The sequence below is a fragment of the Salminus brasiliensis genome, chromosome 17 (assembly GCF_030463535.1).
Source record: "Salminus brasiliensis chromosome 17, fSalBra1.hap2, whole genome shotgun sequence".
NCBI lineage: Eukaryota > Metazoa > Chordata > Actinopteri > Characiformes > Bryconidae > Salminus > Salminus brasiliensis.
Genome location: NC_132894.1, coordinates 31,130,855 through 31,151,175, shown reverse-complemented (window position 1 = coordinate 31,151,175; position 20,321 = coordinate 31,130,855). Strand labels below are relative to the sequence as shown.

The 20,321-nt window shown below is 42.2% G+C and overlaps 1 protein-coding gene across 1 annotated transcript in view; it reads left to right on the top strand.

Annotated features, from left to right (window-relative positions):
• The window catches only part of eml6 (EMAP like 6), a 48,998-nt gene that overhangs the window by 27,013 nt on the left and 1,664 nt on the right, over positions 1–20,321 (top strand). The window contains exons 12-39 of the mRNA XM_072660520.1: positions 822–928; positions 1,215–1,315; positions 1,949–2,135; positions 3,036–3,141; positions 3,801–3,894; positions 3,985–4,085; positions 4,714–4,916; positions 5,083–5,194; positions 5,524–5,651; positions 5,745–5,886; positions 6,657–6,809; positions 7,219–7,350; positions 7,480–7,568; positions 7,786–7,953; positions 8,911–9,112; positions 9,253–9,379; positions 10,668–10,746; positions 10,960–11,089; positions 12,435–12,533; positions 14,798–14,971; positions 15,516–15,724; positions 16,035–16,192; positions 16,870–16,984; positions 17,116–17,304; positions 17,479–17,651; positions 18,712–18,874; positions 19,894–19,997; positions 20,095–20,248. Coding sequence (XP_072516621.1) covers positions 822–928; positions 1,215–1,315; positions 1,949–2,135; positions 3,036–3,141; positions 3,801–3,894; positions 3,985–4,085; positions 4,714–4,916; positions 5,083–5,194; positions 5,524–5,651; positions 5,745–5,886; positions 6,657–6,809; positions 7,219–7,350; positions 7,480–7,568; positions 7,786–7,953; positions 8,911–9,112; positions 9,253–9,379; positions 10,668–10,746; positions 10,960–11,089; positions 12,435–12,533; positions 14,798–14,971; positions 15,516–15,724; positions 16,035–16,192; positions 16,870–16,984; positions 17,116–17,304; positions 17,479–17,651; positions 18,712–18,874; positions 19,894–19,997; positions 20,095–20,248 — 3,899 coding nt within the window. The remainder of the gene's footprint in view (positions 1–821; positions 929–1,214; positions 1,316–1,948; positions 2,136–3,035; positions 3,142–3,800; positions 3,895–3,984; positions 4,086–4,713; positions 4,917–5,082; positions 5,195–5,523; positions 5,652–5,744; positions 5,887–6,656; positions 6,810–7,218; positions 7,351–7,479; positions 7,569–7,785; positions 7,954–8,910; positions 9,113–9,252; positions 9,380–10,667; positions 10,747–10,959; positions 11,090–12,434; positions 12,534–14,797; positions 14,972–15,515; positions 15,725–16,034; positions 16,193–16,869; positions 16,985–17,115; positions 17,305–17,478; positions 17,652–18,711; positions 18,875–19,893; positions 19,998–20,094; positions 20,249–20,321) is intronic.

The following is a 20,321-nucleotide window of genomic DNA, read 5'->3' as shown; positions in this document are numbered from 1 at the left end:
GAAATCTTTTATTCTGTATTTAATCAGCGATTAATCACAATAAACTAGACAAAAATAATGAGATTAAAGATGACTAACTATGCAAAAATATTTTCATTAATTGTGATTAATTAGGTGAAATAATATGATTATTTATGATTAACAACACATTATATACATGAATTGTGAATAATGTCACATAATAATGTATTTAATTATGATTTCCTACACAAAATACAGATGAATTGTGAATAATAACAAACACAAAAATTTGTTTTTTATGACTACCTACACAATACACAGATAAATTGTAAATAATTGCACAAAATAATGTAATTATTTATCAATAAATTTTCAATATACAGATTAATTGTGATTAATTACACAGACCAAAGTGACTATTAATTATTAAATACACCAAATACAGATTAATTATGATTAATAAGACAAAATAATATGATTTTACTAATGATTAAATAGGCAACATAATGTGATTATGATTAACTACATATATATACAGATTTATAAGATTTAAGATAAATGATGTAATTAATTATGATTAACAACACAAACAATAATGTGATGTAAATCTGAATAACTGCACAGAATAATGTGATTAGTTCTAACTAGAAAAAATCATGTAATTAATTGTGATTAATTGCACAAAATAATATGATTGAATATGATTAACTACACAATGCACTGAGATTAAATAGGACGTGCTGCACAAAAACACAAGATTAATTGTGATTACTGTGATAAATGTGATTAATCGTTGGTAATAAAACTGACAGGAACACTTTGGATAACTCTTTGATGTGGTGTGTCTCCTCTCTCCCCAGAGGGCTACGCTGACTCCAACAGCGGCGAGTCCGACTCAGACCTGTCTGATGTTCCTGAGCTGGACTCAGACATCGAACAGGAGGCTCAGATGAACTACGAGCGCCAGGCAAGCCTGCACTCTTTCAGACGCAGCACTTTCATTAGCTTTACAAACGCAGCGGAATGATGCCAGCGGCTGCTGTAATTCAGTTTGTGATTCAGTAGCTGAAGCCTCCAGCTCTAATTATTTTCACAGCTGACTGGCCAACCAGCCCCTACCCCACAGTTGCCCTTTGCATTCTCAGTACTGGTCTCTGTGTTTGTTTGTTTGTTTGTTTGTGTGTGTGTGTGTGTGTGTGTGTGTCTTCCTCTGTGCGTGCGAAAAGTTGATGCTCATCCGTTCTTCGCCTCAGGTGTATAAGGAGGATCTTCCTCAGCTGAAGAAGAAGCTGGTGGGTTCTCTGAAGAGGCAGAAAGCCCCGGACGAAGGGCTGCGGCTGCAGTTTGTCCATGGGTAAAGTTACCACTTATTTGTCAACATTCATTTATTATTAACTAATTTGCCCTAAGTTCCCATGATTGGAGCTACACCCTTTACATTTACCAACACATTAAAGACCCTAATACTGGATTTATGCAGTGTTTTATATATGGACAAAAGTATTGGGACACCTACTCGTTCATTGTTTCCTCTGGAGGATTAAAAAGAGTTTATCCTACAGCCGTGTGTCCCCAGTGTCTCTTTTTTTTAAACAAAAATATAGGCACACTAGAATTTGGATCAAATGTTTTTATGATGATGATCAGCACACATTTAACCAGGTGTTTCTGAATGTTCGACTGGTACTGTACATTTTATATTTTATAGTATTTTAATATTTAATAGGTAAAATGGTACAATATATACAGTAAATATAAGCTTTATTAATGCTATAATTTCTAACGCTATAAAGTACAAATAGTATTGTGTGTAATATAAACATGTATGGTACAAACAACATTTACATAGTCAAAATATCTTGTATGTAATAGATTATTTATTTATTTACATTAAAATCTAAGAATAGATTAGATTAGATGTAGGAAGTATTTGAATATTCTATAGGCAATATTTTAGGTTTCAAAACTGTCTCCTTGTCTTCTGCAGGTATAGAGGCTGTGACTGCAGGAATAACCTCTTCTACACGCAGACTGGCGAGGTGGTGTATCACGTGGCCGCTGTGGGCGTGGTCTATAACAGACAGCAACACACTCAGCGCTTTTACCTGGGCCACGATGATGACATCCTCAGCCTCACTGCCCATCCACTGAAGGATTATGTAGCCACCGGGCAGGTGAGGTCCTGCTGCTGCCGTTTGACTGAAACACAGACTGCAGTAGAAGTCACTTGCCGCCAAGTTGCTTTCACTTACCGACACGAAGTTGTAGGCACATTTTTTTTTCTCAGAAATAAGAGAGTTTTCACTGTAGAAGCTCCATATCCCATTAGAACAGATACAGTTAACAATAAATACAGTAGAAAGGAACAGGAGCTTCTCATTTTAAAGAAAATAATGAGATCATGTCGGTGAGCTAGTCTGAAGAACAGAGCTCGGTTCCTCCAGGTTTCTCCTGGACGCCCCCCAGTCCAGCCAGCACAGCATGGAGGATGTGTTCAACTCCATCAGCAGCAGCAGCAGCAGCAGCTCACCTGATTTACCATCATTAAGCCTTGATTTACCAAACCAGGTGTTGAAGAAGGAGAACTCTAAATAATACTAGACTCCATGAGGAGAACTCTGGAGATAATTTAATGAACACAATGATAGAAAACCACAAGTTTCTGTAGGAACGTTATTAATGTTTATTCTAATTTTAATGTTTTACTGAGTAAATAAACATGTACTACCCAGATGAGGAGCTTTTTCAGTCCAATTTCAACAGGTGTCTAACCCTTTTGCACATTACTGTATATATATATATATATATATATATATATATATATATATATATATATAAAAACACCTAGTTACATTTGCACTGAAAGGTAGAACATTTTGATATACCTGTACAGTAAATAAGCATACCTGACCATACCTGGCCAGATACAGGTGTGATTTAACAGAATAGCCAGCACTGATCTAGAGAGTGATCTAGACCGTGCTTTAGTATCTATAAATGTTAAATGTTAATAGATATGAATTGCTGACAGTCCCTGTGTTTGTGTATGTTTGTGTGTGTGTGTGTATGGTCAGGTGGGAAGAGACCCAGCCATCCATGTTTGGGACATTCAGACCCTGAAGTGTTTGTCCTTGCTGAGAGGTCAGCACCAGAGAGGAGTGTGTGCACTCGAGTTCACAGGTGTGCAGTCTGGCCTACATCAGTCATTTCATAGCGCTGGCATAGGGATGGTCCATTTTCACTTCTGCCACACATTTGTACACCATTAAGCAACTAAATACACATGCTGCGGTTATGTGCTGTTGGAATTATGGTAAAGAACAACCTGTCATGAGCTGATTTCCAGTGGGAAATTTGGAGATCCCTGAGTTTCAGAGTTGCTGTGATCTCAGAATCAGTACTATTATTTTTAACAGTGCAGCTGCTGTTAATGACGGTTTGTGCTCATTATCTTAATCTGTAGTCTCGATATACAGCAATGCGTAAGGTGCACGTATTTGTCACTGTACAGCGAAATGTGTCCTCCGCATTTAACCCATCTGTGGTAGTGAACACACACACACACTAGTGAACTAGGGTCAGTGAGTGCACACACACACAGAACGGTGGGCAGCCAACTCCAGCATCCGGGGAGCAGAGAGGGTAAAGGGCCTTGCTCAAGGGCCCTACAGTGGCCGAGCCCGGGAATCGAACCCCACAACCCTGTAATCAATAGCCCGGCACTCTAACCGCTGAGCCACCACTGCATGCACCACTGCATGTATCCATAGTTCTGAATAACTCTATATAGCTGTGCTTGTTACTGAGCTTTGTGTGTGTTTTCGCTGTGATGTGCGTAGCGGATGGGAAGAGCCTGGTGTCGGTGGGCATTGATGAGGGCCATTCTATAGTGATGTGGGACTGGAAGAAGGGGGAAAAGTTAGCCAAAGCAAGGTAGGAAACACTCCTAACATTGAACTTCCCCTCAGAAAGAACAGAAAATAAGACGCTGAGGGATGTGTGTGTTCTGGTTGTTCTTCACAGAGGACACAAAGACAAGATCTTTGTGGTGAAGGGGAATCCGTTTCGTATGGACAAGCTGGTCACAGTAGGCATGAAGCATATAAAGTTCTGGCAGCACACAGGTGAGCACCACATGGGGTATAGATACACAGTACAGTCTTCATTAGCTTCTCAACATATACATATAGATATACACTGATCAGCCATAACATTAGCACCACTGACAGGTGAAGTGAAAATCATTGATCATCCTCAGCCACAGTGGCGTCTGTCAAGGGGTGGACTCTACATATTGGGCAGTAAGTGAAAAGTCAGTTCTTGAAGGTGGTGAAGGTGTTAAAAGCAGAAAAATTGGACAAGCATAAGGATCTGCGCCACTTTGAAGAACCAAAACATCAGACAGGTCTTGTGTGGGGTTTCTGAGTATGCAGTGGTCAGTACTTACCAATCATTCTCCAAGAAAAAGCACAACCAGTGAACCAGCGACATGGTCATGGTCACCTAAGACCACTTTATAGATGTGATCCATGGAGGCCCCACCTCATCTGCTGCTAGCTTCAGAGGTCTTGTGGAGTCCATGCCTCAAATAGCCAGATCTGTAATGGCAGCACAAGGGGGGCCTACTCGATATTAGACAGGTGGTGCTAATGTTATGGCTGATTGGTGTATGTGTGTATATTTGTAGTGATGTGTGATTGTAGATCACGATTTCTTAGCACACCACTGCCTGACAAATGATTCTTAATGTAGGTGGAGGCTTGACGTTTAAGAGGGGAATATTTGGCAACCTGGGCAAGCAGGAGACCATGATGTCAGCCTGCTACGGACGCTCGGAGGACTTGGTGTTCTCTGGGGCCACCACAGGCGATGTTTATATCTGGAAAGACACCTCACTGATAAAGACTATCAAAGCTCACGACGGCCCTGTGTTTGCCATGTGCTCACTGGACAAGGTACACCCGCAACTTTTTTAAAGGGCCCAGTTAACGAAAAACTGTTTTTCCTGTTTGTTTGTTTGTTTGTTATGTAAGAATTTGCAGTACTACACACCCATACGTTAATGTCTTCACGGCTTATTGTTTGTCATATTTCTGGTCATGTCTGTTGCCGTTTCTGTAGGGGTTTGTGACGGGAGGTAAGGATGGCATAGTGGAGCTGTGGGACGACATGTTCGAGAGATGTTTGAAGACCTACGCCATCAAGAGGGCTGCACTCTCCCCGTCCTCAAAAGGTACGATTAGCATCAGAAGACTGTAACTGTGCCACTTGGATCTTATACACTCAAACATAACAGTGCTACAAAGGGTTCTTTAAGCAATGCCACAGAAGAACCATGTTTGGTTCTGTAAAGAATAATATTTGTAAAAGAGATATGGAGAACCTTTAAAAGTGACTGTAAAGATCCTTCACACTCACACTCAATCTCTTTTACCCATTGGTTCTTAATGGAACCATTTGTAGCACCTTCACCCAGTGTACAGCAGCTGTGGGGATAACTCGTGTACATGAGCAGGGCTGCAGCAGAGGTGTAAACGTGTGTGCATTTGACTGTGTGTGCAGGGCTGCTGCTGGAGGATAACCCTTCAATCCGAGCTATCACTCTGGGCCACGGACACATCCTGGTGGGCACCAAGAATGGAGAGATCCTGGAGATTGACAAGAGCGGCCCTATGACTCTGCTGATTCAGGTATGCGAGTTTCTGTATGGATCAAATGTAATTGTTGAGGCATTGCAAAGTCCTTACCTTGAGAGAATCATGCATATGTGTGTATGTGTGTAGGGTCATATGGAGGGTGAGGTATGGGGTCTTGCTGCTCATCCACTGCTGCCTATATGTGCCACTGTGAGTGATGACAAAACACTCCGAATCTGGGAGCTATCCGCCAATCATCGGATGGTGGCCGTCCGCAAACTTAAGAAAGGTCTGCCGGTCTGCTTTCCACTATTACCCTAACCCTGTACCCTGTAAAACTTGTAAGAGCCCATATTATGGAAAACCATACACTGATCAGCCATAATATTAACACCACCTCCTTGTTTCTACACTGATTGTCCATTATATTAGCTTCACGTACCATTTAGGAGCACTGTGTAGTTCTATAATTACAGACTGTAGTCCATCTGTTTCTCTGCATACTTTATTAACCAACGTTAACATTCACCCTGTTCTTCAATGCTCAGATAATACCTGCTCTGTGGTAGACCTGTGGGGTCCTGACCTTTGATGAACAGGGTGAAACAGCTCTTATTTGGTAAATGGAGCTGATATAATGGACAGTGTTAATGGCAGTGAGCTGATCAGTGTATTTTCATAATTGTTTTAAATAAAAGAGTTTGATAATAGTAAGCAGTTTGGAGACACTGTTAAAATCTAGTCTATGAAGTTGGTTGGTGTGGCGCAACAGATAACACCACTACCGGCCACTGAGATATCACACCTTGTGGAAACTGGGTGACTATGCTGCGCTACACCAATACGAGTCTATGGGCCAGACTCCTAACACTACATTGGCTTAATTCTGTAATAGGAGTAACCTTGTAAGTCGCTCTGGATAAGAGCGTCAGCCAAATGCCATAAATGTAAATTAATGTAAAAAGGTAAAAATGAGAGATTTCGAATTTGATTTGGAAAGTGGTATTGTGCCAACTCTAAGAAGAACCTGTGTGTTTGTGTGTGTTCATACGAGTTTAGGTGGTAGATGCTGTGCCTTCTCCCCGGATGGGAAAGCCTTAGCAGTGGGTTTGAATGACGGCAGCTTTCTGGTGGTGAATGCAGACACTCTGGAGGACATGGTGACCTTTCACCATAGGAAGGAGATCATCTCTGACCTTAAGTTCTCTCAAGGTAATGTCAGTGGATGGGTGACACCTGGGAGAGGTGGGCAAGAATGCTGTCTTTTGAACCGCTGGTAGTAGCCACCATTGCAGACTATCCACAGTAGTGGTATTGAATAGGCTGCCTTGGCATTCAGCACCTTGGACAGGGGGGCGTGGTCAGGAGGACTTGTATCCTTCTTTGTTTTGAAGCTGTGAGTTCCATCCACTGCCTCTTCCTACACAAATAAACATTTTAAATAGTGTCAGAAGATTAACAAATTAGTTGGGTGAAAACGAGGCACAGTGATTTATTACATGCGCCACAGAGCATTACAGCTATACAGCTTTGCTTATGTATTATTAAATAAAAAATAATAGAGACTCATTATGAGATATTATCATCTGACATGCAGTATTTATGTATATATTTTATCCAGATGCTGGAAAGTACCTAGCAGTGGCCTCCCATGATTCATTTGTGGACATCTACAATGTACTGACCAGTAAAAGAGTGGGTATCTGTAAAGGAGCGACTAGCTACATCACCCACATTGACTGGGACACCCGTGGTAAGAGTTACATACAGACAACTGTTAAAGTGCATTTAGTGAAGAATCAGTGTCTCATTAATGAGTGATTCTACTGATGAATCAATTAATCAATGCACTAATCTATACCATTTCACATTCCTGATTCAGGTAAATTGCTGCAACTCAACACTGGTGCCAAAGAGCAGTTATTCTTTGAAGCTCCCCGTGGACGGAGGCAGAACATCTCTGCTGCTGAGGTACACAATGGGGATCTTCACAAAGCTACAGGGTAGAACAGGGATATGCATCTCATGTCCAGAAGCTCAAAAGTGTAGTTGTGGGAAATCACCATGGTACTAGACACTGGCCCTCCTGGACAGGAGTTTAATAGCCCTAGAATAACAACGAATTTGAGTGGAAAAATCAGAATTACTCCAGTATACAACCTGTGTGTGTGTGTGTGTGTTTGTTTAGTTTGAGAAGGTGGAGTGGGCCACATGGACATCTGTCCTCGGTTCTACCTGTGAGGGAATCTGGCCTACCCTTAGTTTCGTCAATGCCTCTTCACTTACCAAAGACAGAAAGCTTCTGGCTACTGGAGACGACTTCGGCTTCATCAAGCTCTTCAGCTTTCCTTGCAAGGTACGAGACACAGTAATATTTAGGATCAGACTGAAAGTAAGTCTCTAAACTGACCCTTCTTGTGAAGCTTTGACCCTGCTTGTTGCTCAACATTGGGAAAAACGTGGACATTAGATCATGGATCATATTCTTAAAGCTGTTATTTGGCCAAAAATGTTCCATCTTTAACCTGTATGCAGTCAATCAAGACGTACATTTCTGGTTGGATGTTTACATACACTTATCCTGGACAAGAATGTCATTCCATTCAACCTGAAGAACATTGTTAGAATCGACTGTTAAAGGCCCAGGGGCCCTAAATCTGAGTTGTCTATCGTATGAAGGTGGAAACGTATTGGGGGGCCCCTCAGTAAGTATGTCTTATGAAGATCTTTCCAAAGTCTAATAAATGTCTGCTGTATTTCACCAGTATTGCCCTCCTCTGAATTTGTAATATGCGGTCCTAAAAGAGAGTCAGATTTATATTGGCATACCCCTGACCCCCCTGAGTCACCTGGGGGGTCAGCTACCTGGAAAGCTAAAGCTATAGCTAAAACAGGCAAGCTAAAGCTTAAGGCTTGACTGCCACCGTTGCTGAGCCCAGAGTAGCAAAGGTAGTAGCAGTGTTCTCCCTACAGCAGGCCATAGGAGCATCACAGTGATTTTTAAGCTGTTATTTTAAGGTAAAAATTCTACATACTGCTGCTTTAACAAGCTATTTTATTGCATTAGCATTGAAAGCTCTAGTGCAAAACTTAAGCAAACATATGTCTGATCAGCTATGGAAAATTTGTGCTAAATTGATTGGTCAGACCATTGCTTTAAACCACATTACACACTTTACTGTAATGACACACATGATTTCAACTGTCTGCCCGCTTTCTCCGTAACGGCTGTCAGATCTGCTAAAGCTGCAGCACTGCATCGTGATTTGGGCCAATTCCAGTGAACAGTAAATGCCACTGCTGCTCCTTGCAGGGTCAGTTTGCCAAGTTTAAGAAGTACGTGGGCCACAGTGCCAATGTGACGAATGTGCGGTGGTCCAACGACGACGCCATGCTGCTGTCTGTGGGAGGGGCAGACATGGCGTTGATGATCTGGGCGAGGGAGGGGATCGGCCCACGTGAGAGCAAAGCCGTCGACAGCGAGGAGTCCGATGATGATGCAGAGGAAGATGGAGGTGTGTGTGTGATTTTGTATGACCACAAACTCAGCTCAGCTGCGTTATGTGTTAAAAGCTCGACTTAAAAGGCGGAATTGGTGGATTATCCATAATAATATCATGGATGCATGAATGTATGTATGTGTGTTTATGTGTAGGATATGACAGCGATGTGGCCAGAGAAAAGAACATGGATTATACCACTAAAATCTACGCTGTCAGCATCAGAGAAATGACTGGTGTTAAGCCACATCAACAGCAGAAGGAAATTCTGGTGGACGAGAGGTAATGATCTGATATCAAAAATAATGAATTATAATGAATTTTTTATCTTAAGATGCACAGATTTATATTCCTTTGGAAAAGCTGTATATTTTGTTATGGCTATATGAGATTGATCAGATTAATCACAATCAGAAAAAACAATCAATCACTGTTGATCGCATATACTCTCAGCAAGCGCTTTATTAATAATGCCTGTACACATAATTCATTGTGTGGCAGCAGTACAATGCAATAAATAGCACAGATGTGTAACACATCAGCTTCAGGTAATATTTAAACCAACCAAAAGATGGCAATTCCAGGTCCAGAAAAGAAAAATCATCTGCAGGAAAGCCCTACAGGCAGCTGATACAAAATCCTGGGGTGGATTTTGTATCTGGACTTGGATTTACCAACTTTGAAACCAACCATCAGAGTAATGAAAAATGTGGCATTATTGTTGGTGTCAGAAGGACTGGTTTGAGTACCTCTATAACAGCTGTTCTAGAGTTTACTCAGAGTGGCCTAATAAAGAAAACGCATCCATGAGCCGAAGCCGAAGGACCTGCAACACCTTGTTGATCACAAATGAGAATGGACAGACTGGTGAAGGCTACTGTAACTCAAATAACCACTCTGTACAATAGTGGTGAGCAGAAAAGCATCTCAGGATGCTAAACACACTTAAAGTGTGGCCTGAGGTGGCCATGTCGGCTTCCAGTTTTATCAGTCAAGAACAGAAAGTTGAGGTTGCAGTGGCTCAGCACAGGATCACCAACGTTGTACAGATGAGGACTGTGGAAACAAAGCCATATTTTTTTTAGTTGGGTCAGAATTTGTCCCACACAGCATAAACCCATGGAGCCAACCTGCCTTGTGTCAACAGTCCAGGCTGGTGGAGGTGGTGTAGTGGGTGTAATGATGTGGGGAATGATTTCCTGGCACACTTTGGTTAATCGTTTATGCCAATTAATCAGCTAGCTTGAATGTCCTAGACTGTTTGAGTATGGGTTCTGACCATGTGCATCTCTTCTTCGCCATATATTACCCACCCAGCGGCTACTTGATGATGCACCATGTCCCAAAGCTAAAGTCAGTTCTTCAGTGGTCTTCCCAGTCAGTGTTCTGCAGTGGCCCTCACAGAATTTCAAAGGAATGTGTCTTGGGGAGTCCATGCCATGAGCAAAAGGAGGCCCTACCCAGATAGCCCTAGTATGACCAGTCTCAGTAAACCTAGAGTGGAGAGCAGCTGCGTAAGGTTGGCCAGATCATTGAGCTTAATCTCATTCTGTACATTTGTGTTCTATAGGCCTCCTGTAAGCAGAGCAGCTCCATTACCCGAGAAACTGTTAAAGAACAACGTCACCAAGAAGAAGAAACTAGTGGAGGTTTGTGATGTTTACTAATATTGACAGAATATCTCCAGCTATCTGATTTACAGTTTTTACCCCTTATCCGAAAATGTAGTCAGTCAGATTGGATGTCTGGTTTCTGACACTGTACGATGGGCTATGTACAGTTATTTGTTATTATAGGTAACAGTGGGCCATATAGTGTCAGAAACCACATACACAGGTCTTTCTGTCTGTCTGTATATCCAGGAGCTGGCACTGGACCATGTTTTTGGATACAGGGGCTTTGACTGCCGTAACAATCTGCACTACCTCAATGACGGAGCTGACATCATCTTCCACACAGCGGCTGCGGCTGTGATCCAGAACCTGTCTGCTGGTACACTGCCTCTTTTGTTCCACGTAGACGTGACTCAGGGTCAAGGCTGATTTAGCAACTCTAAAAGCTGTTCTCTGAGCTGTGAACTTTGAATAGTGCAAGGATGCACAAGTCTGGCAAACCCCATGCTGACCCCTTCAGGATCTTGCAGTGAAATGCAGGCCTCTGTTCCCTGAAATGAGTTAGACTTGCTTCCTTGCTGTAACAAAAACATAAACCTTGCCTCTACAACACTTTGCATCTCTGATATTTTGGAGAAGGAATGCATTCCTAAAGGGACCATAAAATGCATTTATCCAGGATTTAGGTTGTTCTTTGATGTAGGAATGTTAAGTATGTGTCTTTTTTGAGGGTGAAAGATGCGGTTTAACAAGCCAGTTTACCACCCTGTTATTTTGCCCTAATAGAAACACACTGATTTCTCTTTAATGGAGGGCTTGTGGAAAATAAAATTGACATGGTCTGCTTTTATCAGCTGGATTATGACAATGTGATGGCTCACAGCAGCATTGCCTAGCCTAGAATAGCATAGCTTTTAACACTGTAAGTAAGTACTCATTTAAAATTACACCTGAATCTTTCCAGATTGCTGTTGCTGTCCTCTCTAGGTGTGATGTTAAATAACTGATAAGGTCGGAGTAGGGTCTGGTAGGGTTAGCTTCGCTTGACTTCCCTACAACGTACCGCGCTTAACGTCCCGCACTTTACCATGTTTCCCCTGGTCGACTTTGCATTAGCTTCTAGCCTTTTTTAGCTTCGCTTCCATATTCTCCTGAAGTAGCCAGCTAGTGGGCTGGGTTTATGGAAATTTTGGGGGTGTAAATAAAACAAATCAGGACTGTGATGCAACGGTTTTGGGGTTTTTGGGTTGGGCTGTTTTGGTTCTGCTGGATTTTCTTTTGAAGGAAGAACAGCGGTGTTTGAGGCTCATGGTTTATTTCTTGCATGTATCGAACTCTTATTATTTAACTCAGCCAGGATCTACCACTATGGGCCAGGGGTCTTGCCACGGAGTCTGAGAGAGCACAACTGTCCGCGCTCTCTCCGGGTGAGTAGATGGTGGGAGCGTGCCGTCTACCCGGTGATGCTGCCTTAGTGGCAGTTAAAAAAGACACGGTTGCAGGTTTCGCATGTTTCGTCACCCGACGAACGGGTGGGTTAATTGGCAGCACCAAACTGGGAGAAAAAGGGAAAATTAAATATATATATATATATATATATATATATATATATATATATATATATATATATATATATGTATACAATATTAGCAATATTGTTTATACTCACCGCCACAATATAACCATTTCAACCACTAATCCCTCTTCTTCCTGTCCTCCCACAGGCACGCAGAGCTTTTACCTTGAGCACACAGACGACATCCTCTGCCTCACCGTCAACCAACACCCCAAATATCAAAACATCATCGCTACGGGCCAAATAGGTAGGTTGCATGTTCCATGTGGAGTGGATGGGAGAAGTGTAGTATGATGAAAACCCATCATGCTGCATTTTGCATACACAGAGAGGAAGCCACCATGTGACTCATGATCATTCGCTTTAGTTCACTTTGGCCTCTTTTTCACTGCAGGCACACAGCTTTGTGTTCATTCTAACAATCTGCTCATAATTTTGTGGATTTATTTTTATGGATCTGGCATTTGACCTGCCTCGTCCCTGAAGTTGCTTTTCTCATTGCTTTTTTGTTTTTTGCTGTTGTTTTCTTTGGCTGTGCTCTCATTTCCTCATCTACACTCCACCAATCAGGCGAGATCACTGATCTGCCAGGTAAGGCACTGAAAAAGCCCCCATAATGCAGTGCAGTCTCCTGTGTGTCACCTACTCCAGTCAAGAAGCTACCTTGTCTGCTGTTGTGATCCCTCTGCCCTGGAAAAAAAGTGATGCATTGACTGTGCTTTTACATTTATTGTCGCAGTTGTACATCTTCATTTGTCATTTTTCACTTTTTGATATTTTGTGAATCTGGCAGGTGTTCTTTACATTGTGTCCATGATAAATGGACCAATAGAAATGCTCCAAAATGACTTGAAGTGAAATATTTTTACATTGACTTGCATTGAAAGTTCAGAAGTTTTTTCATTCTCCTGTCAGATTGCCATTTTGGAGATTTCTGATATTACATTGATTTTTTTCTGTAAATTCAAAGCATCACTTTTTTCACTGTGTATTCCCATACCGTTATTTCTCTGCAGTATGTCTGTGTGTCTTGAAGTGGCTTTTTTTCTAATTTTTGCCAATATGGTCATTGGCTTGCATGGGTCACCCAGGAAATTAATGAAGTTAATATGAAGCTTTTTCCCTTTCTTGCCCTCTAGCATGGGTCCTTGGGACATGTCACAAAAGCCATGAGTTCTGTACAGTCCTTGTGTTGTTCTGTAGACTGACCATCAGGCTGACCATTTCTGACCTTTGTAGTAGTGATCCCAAATAAATCCTCAGGTTCTTAACCCTTGTTTTCAGAATGGCAATGAAAGCATCTTAAAGAGGTATAATTCAGTGGTTAGGGAGTGGTTTGAGGTCCAATGGTTAATTACAGAGAAATGTACTTTACAGTGGTGGTAAATCAAGGTTCAGACACAAACACATAATTCATTTTATTTATTGAATGACCAGTGCACATCCATGTGCTATCTGAATGATCATATTTAATGCTGATGATGTTAAAAATGGTGGCAAAGCTGAAAACTTTTGTTGTTACTTTGCAACATAATGCAGTCATAGCATTGTGCAGCAAAAATATAGTACCAGTCAAAGGTTTGGACACACCAGGTTGCATGTGGGCTGCTCATCATCTTACAAATATTTGATCCAGATGCTAGGGTGACGATATTTTCAAAAAATATGTACGCAGAGGACACTGGGAACACCTGTGTAACCATTGTAGATAGGATGTTGTGGCCGGAGGGGGTTCAAGTAGGTTGTGGAAGTGTGTATGTGTGAGGGTGGAAATACCTCTCAAACCATGCAGCTACAGTGTGTTAATGTACAGTAATACACACACATTTACTCACTTAGCAAGACCAATAAATAGCCTTAATAGCATATATGACTATAGGGAGATGGTTTGGTCATATAGGCTATTAAGGCTGTTATTTATTGCTCTTGCAAAGTCAGTGAATGTGTATGTGTATGTCACACCGTTCAGATGTCTGGTCGCATTCACCACCACTGTGAACAATTCTGACCTGTTTATTAAGAATGCTGCAGAATAATAGTGGTTTGAGTATGTCAATATTTACATTTTAACGATTGAATTTTTAAATGTAAAAAATGGCCCTTTCAAAGTAGGTAATATTGTAGTTGGCACGCAAAAATCTTGCATCTCTATTTGTGCTATTTTTTACTTTTTGACATAACGTGAATCTGGCAGTTGTTCTTAAAATGTTTTAAAATGTGTCACAATTTCATGATAAATGGACATTTACTTACTTTACATACATAACATGTCTAGAAATAGTTCTTACAACAGTCTTACAACAAGAAAGACATTTTTACATGCCTACATTGCCTACATTTACAGATGCCTTCACATGCTAACTCTGTTTAGCCCCACCCCCTCCCCGATATTAAGGACCCCATATGATCCTGTAGATGGGAATCAGGTGTTATGGTGTGGATACAGTGATTTCACCTTCATGTGTTCTCGTGTGTGTGTGTGTGTGTGTGTGTGTGTGTGTGTGTGTGCAGGCCTGGCACCATCCATTCACGTGTGGGATGCAATGAGTAAGCAGACGCTCTCTGTGCTACGCTGCTCCCACGCTAAGGGCGTCGGCTACGTCAACTTCAGTGCAACTGGCAAACTGCTGCTGTCTGTGGGAGTGGATCCAGAACACAGCATCACTGTGTGGCGCTGGCAGGAAGGTGTGTTTATGTGTCTGTCTGCAGAACATGGCCCTGCATTTGCACTGCCAGAAATCAGCGTCACAGAAACGTGAATGTATGCATACTACACAGTCATACCAGAATATTATGACCACCCCTGGTTTGAAATGAACTCAGCCCATTGTATCAGCTCCACCCACCATACAGGAGCACTGTGTAGCTCTGTAATTACAGACTGCAGTCCAGCTGTTTCTCCACGTTCTTTGTTATTAGCCTCCTTTCACCTTGTTCTTCAATGCTCAGGACCCTGCTTTGGCATATTTCTGTGCTTAATGCATCTCAACAGACGCAAATGTCATCCCATTATGTAAAATGGCTCATAGACCCTTTAAATTAATCCCTACCATATATTTATGTACTAATGTCCAACATAAAAATGTATTCTTGTAAAAATTCCCTGAATAAAATAATGTGTCCAGCTGGTTTGTTGTGAACCATGCTGATAAAAGTGTTTTGATTAGAAAATGCTGTTAAAATACCCGAATACACAAGTAACTACCTGCTACCCACCTCTGCCCTTCAGGAAGTAAAGTAAGCAGTAAAGCCGGCCACTCCGACCGGATATTTGTGGTGGAATTCCGGCCTGACTCGGATACCCAGTTCGTGTCTGTGGGGATCAAACACATCAAGTTCTGGACGCTGGTGGGAGGCTCTCTGCTGTATAAGAAAGGAGTGATCGGGGCAGTGGAGGAGGGCCGGATGCAGACTATGCTCTCTGTGGCCTTCGGTGCTGTGAGTAACATGGTCATGCATAAGCATAAGAGTGTTGCACAGTACAGTGTAATAATAATCACTGTGCCACTGTCACACACTGATGTAGTTTAATAAGTTAAATATGTTCAAATAAGCAAATGAAGTCATTTTGCATAAAAATATTAATTAATTATTTTTAAAAATGTGAGTTACAAGAGAGAATGTAACTTTATTTAGGGAGTAGTGTCGGCTCCATAGCTGACTTTTCTATTTAAAAACAGGTGATGAAAAGAGAAAGTGAATGGTGTGAACCTTTAAGGCCGAACTGTTCTGTCCTTCTGTGCTGTAGAATAACCTCACGTTTACGGGTGCCATCAACGGAGATGTCTATGTGTGGAGGGATCATTTCTTGGTGCGCGTGGTGGCTAAAGCTCACACTGGACCTGTTTTCACCATGTACACCACCCTCAGAGACGGCCTTATAGTCACTGGAGGCAAGGAGAGACCGTGAGTTAACAGTGTGTCTGTGTGTTGAGAGGTTTTATTGTAGATTGTGTTCATTATAATTTTATTTCATTAAGAGAACATGAAAATAGTTACTGTCGGGTTACTAAGTCATTATTTATTTAATTATAATCTAATTATAATCTATTAAAAATAACACTTGGGGGCTCCCGAGTGGCTCAGCAGTTTAATGTGCAGCCACTATGGCCGAGTTTGAATCCCCACCCTTGCCGCTTTGCCATCAGTGACAGGAGTCTGAGAGAGCACAATTGTCAGCGCTCTTTCTGGGTGGGTACATGACAGAATAACACTCTCTCCCCTCATCACTTTTGAAATGATGTTGGCCGGCACAAGCGGTGTGGTGGAGCTGGGGACCCAGCACTTTCCCACGAGCGTGTCGGCTATCCAGCAACACTGATAGCTGGCTTTGCATGGCAGGATGCAAGTTTTAAGTCCTTAGCCTAGTCCTTATCCGAGTGTACCCTTTTGAACATCAGTGATTTAGATGATTTGTATCTAATGAAAAGGATTTACATCTAGTACTAGATATTGAAGAGTACATCCAATAACCAAAACACTGAGAGGCTTTAAATGAGCTTATCGGATGTATGTTGTGGGAGCATGTATGGAAAATGTGTTGTGAAGGTTCTGGAAAATGTGTGATTTGTGATCCACCTTAGGACCAAAGAAGGTGGAGCGGTAAAGCTGTGGGATCAGGAGATGAGGAGATGTCGAGCGTTTCAGCTGGAGACCGGCCTCCCTGTAGAGAGCGTCAGATCCGTCTGCCGGGGAAAGGTCAGAGCCAACCAGCCACTACAGCTGATTCACCAGTCCCTTAGCTTTAATTACACTAAGCTTGTAAACAATTTCTCTTAAATTTAACGTAATCTCAGTCATAAAGAAATGCTGGTGTCTTTAAACTGAAGGGAAAGATCTTGGTGGGGACGAAGGACGGAGAGATCATTGAAGTGGGAGAGAAGAACGCTGCCTCCAATACGATGATTAACGGACACACACAAGGCCGCATCTGGGGTCTGGCCGCACACCCCTCCAAAGACATCTTCATCTCAGCAAGTGATGATGGAACCATCCGCATTTGGGATCTAGCAGACAAGGTAATGGGCAGAAGAGGTTTTCATTGCATTACAGATTCTAGGGCTTAAAGAGTAGATCCTAGATCTGCCCTGGTTTTGGAGGGTCTCCCACCCTGTCCCACCATTGCACATTTGAAAAGAAACACTTCTGACTCTGTACACAAAACAAGAACAGCTTGGTTTATTTCCTTTCAGAAACTTCTGAACAAAGTGAGCCTGGGTCACCCAGCCAAGTGCACAGCATTCAGTCCCAATGGGGATATGGTTTCTATTGGAATGGAGAATGGAGAGTTCATCGTATTGCTGGTCAATTCACTCACCGTGTGGGGCAAGAAAAGAGACCGCAGTGTGGCTATTCAGGACATACGGTCAGCGCACACACACATATCATACTCAGTATGATATCACATCCACATTTAAGCCTCAGAGGTGCCATAGAATGCATTTGGTCAGCCCCGGATGTTTACACAGAAGCTCTGTAGCTTTGGTCAGGGCGAAAAATGCCTAGGCGCAATGTTATAAGCCCGTTTACAGCCCTGTTATTTGACCTTAGAATGAAACTTGATGATTTTCCTATTACAGTGGGCTCATGAATAATTGAAGGAGCTTTGCTCTGATTGGCTGGTTCAGGGCACCCCTGTGGCTCAAACAGAAGCCATGCAACATACCATTGCTTTGTTTTTAGCACTGTAACAAGATCGTTGTAATTATTTGTTGTAACGCATAGTGCTGCTATCCTGTCCTGTGAATTAGGCTTCAGGCAAGCCTGTGGTCACAAAGCCTGGTTCCCGTAGCAACCCGTTTTCTGATACCTAGCAGAGTCTGGTGGTAATATGCCTCACTCCAGTGTCACTGCTGTGGAATTGTAGCAAAGACTGTCCCAGAAACACCACCATATTGTTGCATTTTGACTGTGGCTAGCTGGGTGTGTGGGTTAGCGTTAGTTAACGTTAGTTTAAGGGGGGATGTAAATATCAGTCAAGACTGTGATGTAACAGTTTTGGGGTTTTAAAATCGGCCTGTTTTCCAGCCCTGTTATACCAGGTGTGCTGTCACTTTCATAACCCGAAGAGTTTTTCATTCTAGGGCACCTTCTGCAGCTAAACCTCACTCCCATAACTCCGTAACGTACATAAAAGATTCATAAGACTTACCAGGGGGGTATATATGTGACCTTACAACAATTTGGTTTGATTACGGATTCCTAGTCCCTGTCCTGGAGTGACCGTTCCCTGCACATTTTGGTGTTCTCCCTGCTCCCAGCATGTCTTAGATGAATAACAACACAGCTTTGTTTATTTAACAGGAAATGATGACATTTAATTATTCAGTTATTGTTATAAATACTTGATTGGTGTGCAGGTTAATGCACAGTATGTTGAATATAAGGAGTATATCAGGGATATATGCCCGTCTGTGTCCTTGCAGGTTTAGTCCTGATAGCCGGCTGCTTGCTGTGGGCTCCGTGGAGAGCGCAGTGGATTTCTATGACCTGACACTGGGTCCTTCCCTCAACCGCATCGGTTACTGCAAAGACATCCCCGGCTTCGTCATCCAGCTGGACTTCTCTGCCGACAGCAAGTTCATTGCGGTCTGTTCCAGTGTGCTAACTTTATTACCCATTTAATAACAATTCCTGTTCATTATTTCTGGTTAGTCCTATTTATCCTAATTCAGGCCGTAATCCTGTGAGTAATGGGTGCGTGCTGCACACGAGTCACCACAAATAAGCAGTCAAACAGGCAGTTTACTGTCAGCTAATGGCCTCAGATAATCCTGTGAGGGATTAGGGGATGTCAGGATGAAGCCGTCTTAATCTGAATCAATGATTTAACTCTAACAAAAGGGAGTGCTACACACTGCACTGCACAGTTCACTCATTTTAGGACCACTGTGTGGTATATTATTGTCTGTAATAACAGCATATGGTATGTAGTTGCATAACGTCACTGTGACGCAGAATCCTAACCTTCTAAGTCATTTTGGAGCATTTCTATTGGTACATTTAGCATGAAATTCTGGCACAATGTGAAAAATAACTGCCAGATTAACATCATGTCAAAAAAAGAAATACAGATGCATAGACTGCACAATACACTGTGCTCGGTATTTAGGACAGAAATAAATGGGCATGGCCAAATTCATAGAAAAAAAAAGATGGCGCTACAGTGCTATAGGGCAAGCCATAAATAATTGGACAGTGACACCATTTTGGTTGTTTTGGTTCTAAATGAACAGTATTTGATTACAAATACATTGCAATGTATGACTTTCTAAATTCTGTAGCCCATAAATATCAGCAGCCACTGAGTTTGTTCCTGTAGTTGTGAGCTACTGGCCATTTTCAGTTCCTGCTTGTTTTGGGAGGTCTGTTGTGTCCAGTCTTATTTGTGTAATGTATGTAAATTATTTATTTATTATTAATTATATAATAACTTTTTTTTTTTTACCTGTGTGAACACAAATCAGATTTTTTAGTCCTAAGTTCGAAGGTGGAACGGAGCCACCGCCCAGAAGACAAAAAAAATCCTCATTATTTCATCATCAATTAAGGTGGAGTTGGGGTGCAGGAGCTTGGTTTAGTGAATTCACTCTCATTTTTTTCTCCAGGTTTCTACAGGAAGTTATAAGCGGCAGGTGCATGAAGTCCCCAGCGGTAAGGTGGTGACAGAGCAGGTCATTACGGACAGAATCACCTGGGCCACCTGGACTAGGTAATGTATACGCCCATTTCTGTCACACAGCATGTTGTATGTGTGATGTGTGTAATGTGCAATCAGTATAATAAGCATCCCTGTTGCTGTCCCTCAGTGTCCTCGGAGATGAGGTGTTGGGGGTGTGGCCACGTAATGCAGACAAAGCAGACGTGAACTGCGCCTCCGTCTCACACGCTGGTCTGAACGTGGTGACCGGCGACGACTTCGGCCTGGTCAAGCTCTTCGACTTCCCCTGCCCTGAGAAATTTGTGAGTACGATTTGCATTGGGGTGCTGATTGACCCTTAAATGCATGGGTTTTGGTCAGGAGGGCATACAAATG